We start from the raw sequence: 12,103 nt of genomic DNA, 5'->3' as shown, positions 1-12,103 counted from the left end.
GAGAAAAACCTTTCCATTTTCTCTGTTTCTGTGTGGATGAAAACATTTGTAAAAATGGATCATCATCATGGATATGAGGATATATTTAGAAACCACAAATAAAAAAGTTTTTTTTTTAGAGAAAAAAAAAGTTTTTGTGTGGATAAGGTCGAAGATGAGAGTAACCATGTGATTCAGAGGTGCAGTTGTTATAATAATTTCATTGAATAATGCCTTAAAGCTAACAGATAGTTCAACCTGGAGAGACTCATGACAAAGAGAAGCTGCAATTAAATGGTTTTATTTGACATGAATGACATAAGATATTTGGCGCACGGACCTCAGCGGAAGACGCGAGTGCCGACAATAGCAGTGCGCTTCGACGAGAAGCTCAGGTTGAGCATTAGAGCCGTCTTCCCCGGGCCGGACACTGGTGGTGGAGGTTGAAGAGGGGAAGGAAGCTTGAGGGAGCTGGGAAACTGGGGGTGGAGGTGGGCTGAAGTTCGGCCGATGAACGGATGGGGCCATGATGGAAGTCCTTTTAAACGAAGGCTTGCTCGCTGATTGGATAAGCTGGAGGCACGGTTGGACGCTGATGGGCTGAGATGGAGGCTCGGTCTGATGCTGATAGGCTGGAGTGGAGGTGCTCGACGCAGCGATTAGATGTTCTTTTGGAAACAAAAATCCAGTTTAATCTATTGCTAACTTTTAATTATTAAATCCATAATTCAAATTGAAAAGCACTGTCCTCTTCTCTCTTTGTCCCATTACTGGTTATATATGCTGATACTAGCTCCAATAGCTGCTATGGCATTGTTAGATTGTTAGTTGTTCCACTTATAAACACACACAACAGTGAGGAAATAAAGCAAACTCATGTTTCTGATATATTTCCTGCCTATTGGCAACCATAACAAAGCAGGGGACACCAGAAGACAGTGTAGTTGTATTCGGAATTGAAACTGTAGAAACCACTTTGCTCATCCATCTTAGTACTGACATATGGAAAAATGAATGGAGAAAGCTGCACCATCCAGGGCTTGTCTCCGCTTCGTCAGTCACATTGACACCTGGAACTACTCAATCTCCTTACCTGGTAGAGGACAGAGCATCGGGAAGACTCTATGTGTGTGTGTGTATGTGTGTGTGTATGATTAGAAAGAGAGGAGGAAGCTTGACAAAATGGATGAGAAGGATGAGTATGAGTGACAGATTTGGAGGCTGGAGGAAAGTGATGGAACCCTGAAAGCTGTTTAAGATAACATGAAAGGATGCACACATGATGTGTGTATAAATACACATACATATACAGCACATCGCTATCAGTGACACCAAAATAATCCTCTATAAATACCTTATTTTTGGCAGTATATGTATTTTGTTTGTGCGATTATTAGAATCTAACTTTAAACCAGCTGCATAAAGCCTGTTGGCTGTCATATTATGACCCACAAGAGCATGTGCTCCTGAAAAATGCAAATGGTAAAAAAGGCTCCATCTAAATCTATGACAAAGAAAGCAAACACTGATGGCTACAAAGCACTCTCTTTCCAAAAGAAGCCTTCTGTTTTATCCAGGCAGGTCTATTTTTTGCACAAGAGAAAGCTCACCTGCAATTGAGAGGAAATGCAGCACACTTTATTTTTTGGTTCATTATTCATTACTCCAAGAAACTCTGTTTTTGAAGCAGCAGACACAGCTATATGCTTCCTAAGTATACCATCTCCTCGTGTCTATGTGCTGCCAAGCATGATGAAATAAAGAGAGAGAGAGAGAGAGAGAGAGAGATAGTGAGCAAAATGCATGATCACAGGTAAAAAATAAAATTAAAGACCTAGAATTCTTTGAATGAAGCCATATCACCTGCTGCCTTTCATGCCACAGTTTTAGTTTTACACTAAGACCAACATATGCTGAAGATTTGTTGTTTTGATCTAACCTTAAAAATACCATTATGTGAATGTGACAGAGTATGTGTTGCGGATGACTGTCAGCTACTACCAGAGCAAATTTTAGCTCAAAATCTCTTAAATTGATTGAGTTATTGCCATTTTTGCGTTGGCTGTTGTTGATTAATTGCGGAGGCCATCTTCAATTGAATTGACTCCCAGATGCCCTTAGATGACCTTCTGAAAGTTTAATCAAAATTCATCTAATGGTTCATGGGACATTTTGTTAACAGACAAACAGGGTTGACGCCAACCTCACACAATTAGTAGCCCTCAGGGTATGTGACTGACTTTCAATAACTAGCACTGTGATTTTTGTCATTTCTTAAGTCAATTGCCTGTAGTGGCCATCTGCAGTTGGTTGGACTCCTGAAGTTAATCAGTTGTAGACATACATCTAATAATTACTTTCTGTAGGTTATACAAAGTTTGTCTAGTGGTCCATGAGGTATTTTGGTAACAGACTAGCATACACAGACACAAGCAAAATTATTATCATCCTCCTTCCCCTTTTAGCAATGGGCGATAAAGATTACTGATTAAGACAGAGTATAACATAAAACCTAAGCTTTAACATGGAAAAGACTTACAAATATTTAATTTAGATAAACAGATATGAGGGGTTTAGTGAATGACCTGAGAGACTTTAACATATTTACTAAAGCAGTGACCTAAACCACCGGCCATTTTCAATCTGATTTACCAGGAAGTCTTCTATAGTTTTGCATTTGTTTGCACATAAAAAGAAGATTAAGAGAAGCTAAATTTTAAGAAAGTGAACATCCTGATTTTAAACTATTCAGGGTGTGCTGTCATTTTGGAAAATTTGCAGAACTTTACGACCTTCCCACTCTGAGTGTGTAAAAAGGGTTTTAGAAGATTTTTGACCTTTTGAGCGAAACATGTGATTAAGCATCCCGGCATCTTAAGTGCAGCCTTGCAGATGTGCTGACATAACTTCTGCCTCGTCGTGTTATTCCAGTCATCAGCTGACAAGTGAGAATTAAAACCTCTTTAAAAGCTGCTGCCAGTTAAATCACAAACTGATCAGGTCACCTCAGAAACTGCTGAAAATGTGTCTTTCTTAAAGAGAGAAAAGTTTTCTAAAAGAGAAAAGGCACGTCGAGCTGGTTTCCAGGAACCGATTATACAGATTCCCACCTTGTCTTTCTTGTTACTTCACAGAAAAAAGCTGCCATCTCCCACACAGACACACATAAACAAGCGCAGAACGTCTAAAAAGCATAAAGACATTTGTATAAGCTGCATGACTGTCCCCCGTGTCTCCGTGTGTGTGTGTGGGTGTGTGTCACTATTGGCTGTCAACTACCTTGTTTTTTTTTCACATTTTTCTCCTCTGAAGATTTTGTTGCAATAAATAATCACTTGATGTTTATTTCAGTATTGCACTTTGTGGTTGTAGTAGCTGTTTTGTGCTGTGTATTTTCCTGGTTCTCACTGTCTGCCAGTGTCTAGACAGATGAGAGAAGCTTTCATGAACAGAGCAGCTAGACAGGTGAAATGGTCAAACACACACAAAAATGGGTCAACTTCTTACCACTAACCCAGGCAACCTGGAGAAGAGGTCAGAAGTCACCACGGATGCAGCAGCAACCTCACTCTGCGTTTTCTCCTCCTTTCTGCAGCGATGAACTTTCTCCAGACTCATCTATGGGGAAGGAAGGGATGGGAGGTGAGGGGGAGCTGCAGGGTGAGACCCAGTCACAGCCACAGCCAGAACCAGAACCTGAACCAGAACCACAACTGCAGGCCCACCAGCAGCAGCAGGAAGAGATTCAGCCACAAACTCTGCCGCCACAGCCTCAATCTGAGCCTGAGCCACAGATTCAGCTTCAGCAGGAGCCTGAAGTCAAAGCCTGGTCAGAACCTGAACCTCAGCTGGAGCCCGAGCCTCAGCTGGAGCCCGAGCCTCAGCTGGAGCCCGAGCCTCAGCCTCAGCCTCAGCCCCAAGGGGAGTTCGTGAGCAAGGCAGCAGCGCCGCCGCCGCAGGACGCCCCTGAAGCTCCTTCACCTTGCAGAGAGGAGCAGACGGAAGGGGAGCAAGAGACTCAAAAGTCAGAGGAAGTCGTCGAGACGAAGGCAAAGCAAGAGGGGGATGAGTTGCAAGGTGAGAGCAGCAAGGCCAAGGTGGTGCAGGAGGAAGAGGACGAGGAAGAGGGAGGAGCCAAAGGAGGCGGTACGGGGAGGAGAGCCAGCCTACATCACACGGCCTCGCCCCTGAGGGTGCAGCGCAACGGGGCCGGCTCGCACTCCTCCTCCTCTGACTATGAGCTCTCGCTTGACCTCAAAAACAAGCAGGTAGGGTGATCTCTGGGAATGGGGGGAGGGAGGGGGAGTGTGCTGTCTGTGCGAGGGGAGGGGGACAGCCGAGGATGCAGAAAGTTGTCTGTATTGTACCTTTTTGTCTGTGGTGTGGTTCAGTTTCTGCCTGAGGAAGAGGGGATCTGATCTGTTGGGCACCTGATGGGATTCTGTTAATTGGCTTATTTACCCCTAATGACTCTTGTGGACGATCAAAACTGTATTTATTCCTTGTTTTCATTGTCATAAACCAACATTATCATAACCATGTCATCAACATCCTCACTTCATTTTCCAAATTTAAACTTAAGATTGCTGTAAAAAAGTAATATAAGTAAGATATGATAATATTTTGATATGGGATGCATGCATGCACATACACTGTAGGGTTTGCTTGAATTAAAAGCCCTCTAGTTTGTTTTGTTTCTTGTATTTTTTTATGCTATTCATTGGATGATTCAAAACCTGTGGTTCTATGCAGAACTAAAGCATGCAGCTGGTAAATGTACTTATCTTATTAAAGCAGGTGGGATTTGTTCAAAGCTGGTTATATGTCTGTGAGACGCAAATGTTTTTGTACATGACTTTTCACGTTCACACATCTGTCACTTAAATTGTGCTTTCCATCACTCAGAAATCATCCTCATAACATCTTAATTTCCAGAACCATCAAACATTAACCATCTGTTTCCATCACAATCCATCTAAACGTCATTTTTCAGTCCATGGACCATCACGAAGGTAAGGCAGCACGGTTTGGGCCTAGCTTTCATGGTCCGACAGGTCTAATAAGTTTGATTTTACAGTTGCAGAACGGTGTCTAAATACAGCTTCAGAGAGCTTTCCAAAAGTTTGTGGATCTTCAAATAATTTTTCTTACCAATTCCTCAGCTTTATAAAGCTGCAAAACCAGATTTCTTGACTGCATCTTTTAAAAAGTGTGAATCTGTATCTTTTCTCTTTTCTTCACAAAGTAAAGTGATTATTGTTCAGAAAAGCTTTTTTTGCTGGAAAAATATTAAAATATGAACTTCTAAATTAAAACAGTTTGCTGATGTTTCACACATTTAAACAAGAACTGCATATTGCCCACTGACTTTCACAACAGAGATTTTGACTTAGATGATCTTATGTTGAGAAATGAGCCATTTTGGTCAAACCTTGAAAATAACACGATACAAAAGCTTTTGCAATACTGAAATATCTCATGTGATTTGTTGGATATGTGTTTTGAGTGTCTGTCAGCTACTACCACACCAAACTTTAGCTCCAATGTCTGTAAAATTCACTGAGTTATAGCCAATTTTGTGTTGGCTAAGGTCAGTTAGCTGTGGCAGCCATCTTGAAATTAGGTTGACTCCAGGTCAAGCAGTTGTAGATGTACAGCTAATAATTAATTACCTTCCCCAGTTTTCATTAATATTTCTCCAGTGGTTCAAGAAATATTTATATAAAAGACAGAGACAAGAACGTACACACACACAGAGGTAAAAACGTTATTGCACCTTTTGCCTTAGTGTTCGTAAAAGACTAACACTAATTTAACACAATGCATTTTTTTTTCTTTTTTTGAGTTCTCAGTATTCACAAGGTTCAAAAGTTGCTGATCTCAGTCTCTTAAGTCGTAACTTTCATTACTGTCTCTGTAAGTGTGCTGCGCCACACTTGGCTGCACCTAATCAATACCTCAGAGCAATCAGTAAACATTAGCTTTTGGTCTTTAGGGTTTCTTAGTCTCAAGGTCCAAAACAAAGGAAGATTTTCCGTAGGAGAATAGTTTGTGTCATGTAGATTATGTCCCTTTTTATATATATTCATAAATTCAAGGAATTACAAGAAAAATAAGCTAACAATTATCAACTGACAACTATAAAAATGAGCTAACAGCTAGTTTAATTGACTAGGACTAGGTTTGTTTTATCAACCCTTTATCAGCTCCATTTTTCTTCAGTTTTGACTTATTTCATCACTCCCCTAATCGAGGCTCAGAGTTCTTTTAACCTGTGTCTCGTTCTCTCACCTCCCCTCTCCCACTTTTAATCTCACATCTAAGAGCCCCTATTTTCCACTATCTCCCTGTCAACGAGGCTTGAGATACGCAATCAGCTGGATTGATCTTCTGTCTGTACAGGTGGGGGTTGTAGGGGGTTGATGCATCTCCAGATCAATGTCGGAGTAATTGGATCTGCAGAGAGAGATACTTTATTGCTGAGGAAGGAGCTCACGATGGATTATTTAACTCACTTAAATGTGAGTTTTTAACCTTGAGGAGCACATGCCACCTTTGTAAACTGAATATGCATATTTAAAAAACATTTATTGTTTTTTCCTCAAAGTACAACCTTCTTTGGAGGAAAACAAAATATAGGTTGTAAATTTGCTCAGTTTGCTGTGTTTTATTAAACAATGCCTTCATTAGGATTCAGACCTAAGAACTAAGGTTTCAGATCATCTTATGTTGTAGCACTTTGGGTCAAACCTTGGAAATAACGTTATGCATGATCTCATGCGATATTGCAAGATGTCACTTTCAAAGTATGTGTTGTAAATTACTTTCAGCTACTACTACACCAAATCTTAGCACAATACCTGTGCAATTGACTGAATTATAACCATTTTTGTGTTTTCTAAGGTTAGTTGGCTGTGGCAGCCAACTTGAATTAGGTTTCCTCCAAAAGTGATTGTTGTAGAGGTGAATCCTATGACTGTTTCCTGAAACTTTCAATAAAATCTGCTCAGTGGTTCATGAGATATTTTGCTAACAGACAAACAGGATTGAGTTCAACAGTAAAGTTTTAAACAAACATCTTGCACAATGAGTAGTACTTTGAGTATGTGTTGTGAATGACTCTCAGCCACAACCACACCTAATTTTTGCACAATGTCTGTAAAACAGACAGAATTGTAGCCATTTTTGTGTTTTGTAAGGTTGGTTGGCTGTGGAGGCCATCTTGAACTGACTCCAAATGTTAATAACCTGTAAAGGAAAATCTAATGATAATTTCCTGAAAGTTTCATTAAAATTCCTCGAGTGGTTCATGAGATATTTCAATAAAAGACAGACACACACAAACACAGACAAAAAACATTTTGTCCATCTTTGCCATTTGAAGGCGGATGATAATAAATTGTAGCTTATTCTATGGAAGTACTTCTTCAACCTAGATTTAAATTAAGTTTCCATAAATTCATCAGCAAAACAGCCCTTCAGCCCCGATACCATCTGACCTTTTCCATTGTCATCCTCATTTTGTAACCCAGTCAGCATTAGCAAGATCCCACTTTTGCCGTTATATAATCATCTCATTAATCATGTAAATGTTTCTGGGCTGTAAGACAGCTTGCATGAGCATGGAAGCTGATAATCCTGGCTTTGCATTTTGCGTCTTATTTCTACAGCGTGTGAGTACTAATGATCTGCTGTTTTTATTTACATACATTAGTCTTCTTTCATATATTTAAGGGTGATGTTCTTTAAATCTGATGCCAACTAACTTCAATGCCAACTCACTGCACACAGACTCACTGCACTGTGTTGACAACTCACTATATCTAGCATATGATGTCTCACTACAGTATTTACTATTTACTAGGTTATTGAGAGGGAAAACTTGGTCTTAGACATTTCTCTGTCCCGGTGTTTTGCTGGGAGGATCTTATAAATTTAGCAGTTAATAGATTCCAAACTGCTCATGAACTCATCATGGCTAGTTGATTTCAGATTCACTTACTGATATTAGCTAGCCATTGCAAAGTATGAAAACAAACATAAAAACAGTTATCCAGAACTATATCAAATGATGCAGTTTAAAACAGTTTACTGAAATGCTGAAATGTGGGTCCACACTCCATGAGAGTAAAACACTTTTAATGTATAAAAAGGTTCACTTTTCATAATGTACATCTATGTAATTAGAGATAAAATCGTATGTGAAGCTTCTAATATAAGAGACACAAGCCAAGTTCAAAGTAGACAAAGATTTTAAAACCACCATTTGAATCTGTTACAGAAAAACAAAAATAAAAAACATAGTTTTATGGTGTCCTGATAACCCTTTTGTAATAAAACACAATACTAGTTTAAGCATAAGAATTTTTTGACAAAACGTTTTGTTTCCATCATCCTTGGGTATTACAGAACACTTATCTGAACCACTAAATCTGTTTATGCTTCAAAATATAGGAACTTAGCCTGAGTTCATCTTTAATATACTCAAATTACAGCTTCTGTCTGTGATAGCTTTCCATTTTACTTTAAAAGGCTTAGAGATGATGCCCTTAACTTTCCCTAATTACATTTCCCTTTATGTCATTATGTAAATTTAGGGATCACGACCTGCATTTTCTGATTGCGTTCACATTCAAACCCTAACTTTGGTTAAAATGTTTTATTTCACACTGGAATGTTTGATGTGTTGCACTGCTTTGTGCAACGCCTTTCTTTTCTCCCTCATTCAGAGTGAAACATGAGGTCAGCACGGTGCTGATCTGCCTGTCAAAATCGATTTAGAGATAGTGGAGCAGAGCGCTGTTCTTTCAAACCTCTGAATGATCTTAGAGCTTGGTGAAGTAATCAGAACTACAACTGACAGGGGCTAATGAGGGGAACTTTAAACGTGTCATTCTTGGTGTGGTCATCTGTCTCGCCTTTTTTTATGTCACCTCCTCTTTCACACCCTTGTTTTTGTCTGTCTTCTGCCTGCTTTTCATCCAGTTTTTTGTTTCTTTGACCTTTACTTCTCTACATGCTACAGTGGACATGTGGTCTGTGATGGCATTTTTATACTACGATCATTGTGACCATGCATATCACATGCATCAATACATTACTGATTATAGTTTCCTTGGATATTAGTTCTGCTATTAGTAATTCTAAGACACATTGTGATTTCAAATGCAAGAAACAGACTTTCAGCAGTAGTTTAATCTTTATAGAACTCTACTTTACCAACTTATCTGTTTAAAGGCACAGAATAATGATGTTTTAGTGCCAAGAAGTGTAACATTTAGAAAGTGACAGGACAGATAAAAAACAGTAAAAAGAGAATGAACAGTGCTATTCTTAATGATTTATTTTATTGAATTAATATGATTATGTAACAGTTTTTAATTATTGATGAAAATAACTAGATCTATGCTTCAAATTTTGTTGACTTACACATGTTCATTTTTGCAATTATAGTTTTATTACTTAGTCAGAACAATGTCCTCTGTTTTAGCATGGATTGGACCTAATTGGATTTGTTTACAACTTATAATGTAGCCAGTCTATACTATTGCCAGTTTACTATATTTACTGTACAGTCAGTTATAGAAGACATAAATGATGGGCATCTTTGCATTTATACTGAATAAGACAATAATGGTATTTATTGTCTCGGTACAATATCACCATATTAGGACAGTGAATTACCAGTGCAAAGTAAATGTCCCCATAAAGACCATTTTAAACCTTTATACAGCATCAAACAACAATTTAAAACTATATCAAAGCTAATTATTTTCACTATTTTTTGGTAAAGAATATGAATACATCAAGCTTTCAGTTGTTCTGCTTTAGTCTAAGCTCCAAATAAAAATCTATCACTGTATCACATGCGCAGACACTGGGATATTATGCATCAGGAGCCTTAAATTATCTGTATTGTGCTTCAGGACGTTAACTAAAAGTAGCTTAGCAAGTCAGTGGCAAATTAACCAAGGCAGCTATGCTTCTGTTTTGAACTTCTAGGTTCCTGAATGAAACTAGCGATGACTAAAGATATGTTACACTGACTGGTAATGAGGCTTCAGAGCAGTTTAGCATTATTGCTAAATCTACAAATCACATCCATGTAGTTTAAATTGTATAGCAGCACAATCCTCGTTATTTCCTCAACGCTTCCTTCCTCCATCCATAATGTCTTTGCTCATCCTGCAGGCTCTAATTTTGTCTGAATAGCAAAGTGTCTCAGATACACACTCGAATAAAGAAAGCATCATGACCCAAATACTTTATTCATTTCCCCCCCAACCCGGCTTACAAAGAAGGCAAAGCACAAACAAGCTCAACTGCAACATTTAATCAAACGGCGCCATGCTGATGATCTGCTCTCACAGTCAAGGGCACCTATGTTGTTGACTTTTAGCAGAATGTGTTTAGTTGAGGGGCACCTCTCTGAATGACGTCAATCATATTAAAGCTCTGCATGTATTAAAAAGACTACACAATATCTTTAGAGCACACTCGTGGAGATAAGGTGCGCAGAGCAGGTCAGATTAAAAAAAAAGTGATGAATATTCAGGCTGAATTGGACCAGCCGGACTGCCGCCATCAGCAGATACAGTAGAGCTGGAAACCGGAGTGCTATTCAGAAGCTTCCTTAATATTCTCAGTCCGTTTCACTTTGCTCACAGAGGCACTGCACAGAAATGTAAATGGAGTAGATAAGATGGATTTTCAGTGTCATTTCGCTTTTCTAAAGAGCTTTGTGCATGATTTTGTTCTTCCAATGACAGCGACAGAGGCTGCATCTTGTTGAGCCAGCCACTTATCAGAAATTGCAAACCCTTGAGCCATTATAGCCTATCAGTGTTTACTTTAATAGAAGCTTACGTGAGCTTGTGCGGTGACTTTGTCCAGGACTGAAGTATAAAGAGATTAAAGTCACAATTTGATCTCTTTTTGGTCACTTGGTTGCATTTGAATTGGCAGGAGGATATTTATGCGGACCAAACTAATCCTCATCATCCTGATACAGCCGGCAAACTTGATATCTTAAGAGTAGTGAGAACACAGGACAACAAGGATATCTTGTTCCTAGAATGAAATCCTTTTTAAAATGCACATTTCAATGCAGAACAATTATAATGTTGTGAACTGGCCCTTTCATTCTTTCAAAGCTGAAATCTTCCCTGCACTCTCGTCCTTGATAGACTCAGAAGACAAACAGAATTAAATCCATTGATTTAAGTCTGAATGAAAAGAAATCTCTGAGTGACTTGAAAAGATAAGCGCTCATTCTGGCCCAATTGTTCGGGGAAATTTAAAGAGGTTTCATCGAGTGATGGAGCTGCTGCAAGATGAAAACGGCTATATTACGCCTCTGTTTCCCACAGCTTTTCAGCAAAATTTCACAGGCAGGATTAATAGCTTGTTCAGCTTTATAAAAGTTAGCACTGCATGTCGTGCTTCTCTGTGGAAATGACACAAATTAGGATCTGTTTTGAAATGTTTGTTCAAAGATCACAAGTCAGCCGACACAGAGATCTCACCTGTATGGCCTCACATATAGCTTATAATAAATTACAGCGCAAGATTAATGACCCATCTGAGAGTAATATTAGTAGAATTTGCAGTACTGCAATATCTAAATTTGGCCTGTTTCTTCCCCAGAAATTAAATTTGACAACTTTCAGTGTCTTCTTTTTTTGCTTTTATTGACCTGCTGACTCATTTTACACCCACATGCATTTGTTTATCTTGCTCGGTTGTTTCAGCTCTAATGTGAGAATTATCTTTCATAAAGAATGTACTGAATAATTCTATATGATAAACAGTATTGGTGCCCAGGACAGAAAATCATTATAATGTTGGCAAAATGTGTGTCTTTGTACTGAAATTCATCAATATAATAGCTAGCAGTTATTGTGATGACTAATTGAAAACAGATATTACAACTCCAATTCTAAAAAAATAAATTGTAATGTGTAAATAAAAACACAATTCACTGATTTGCAAATTTCACGAACCAGTATTTTATTTACAATAGAACATAGGAAAAAAAAATCAAATTATTAAACAGAATTAGTGCTAATACATGACAGAAAAAAGTCATTTTGAATTTGATTGCAGCAGCATCTCATAAAAGTAG

At 38.6% G+C, this 12,103-nt stretch overlaps 1 protein-coding gene across 3 annotated transcripts in view; it reads left to right on the top strand.

Moving 5' to 3' along the window:
- iqsec3a (IQ motif and Sec7 domain ArfGEF 3a) overlaps positions 1-12,103 on the top strand; it is a 76,990-nt gene that overhangs the window by 23,879 nt on the left and 41,008 nt on the right. For 2 of the 3 annotated variants that reach the window (XM_037981335.1, XM_017414816.2), the window contains exon 2: positions 3,575-4,247. The exons of the other annotated variant lie outside the window; for it this stretch is intronic. In XM_037981335.1, coding sequence (XP_037837263.1) covers positions 3,600-4,247 — 648 coding nt within the window. In that variant the 5' untranslated portion in view covers positions 3,575-3,599. The remainder of the gene's footprint in view (positions 1-3,574; positions 4,248-12,103) is intronic. 3 annotated transcript variants of the gene reach the window in all.

Source organism: Kryptolebias marmoratus, linkage group LG18, assembly GCF_001649575.2.
Source record: "Kryptolebias marmoratus isolate JLee-2015 linkage group LG18, ASM164957v2, whole genome shotgun sequence".
In the NCBI taxonomy this organism is placed as follows: Eukaryota; Metazoa; Chordata; class Actinopteri; order Cyprinodontiformes; family Rivulidae; genus Kryptolebias; species Kryptolebias marmoratus.
The sequence above is the reverse complement of the archived record's forward strand: the minus strand, read 5'-3'. Positions and strand labels throughout refer to the sequence as shown.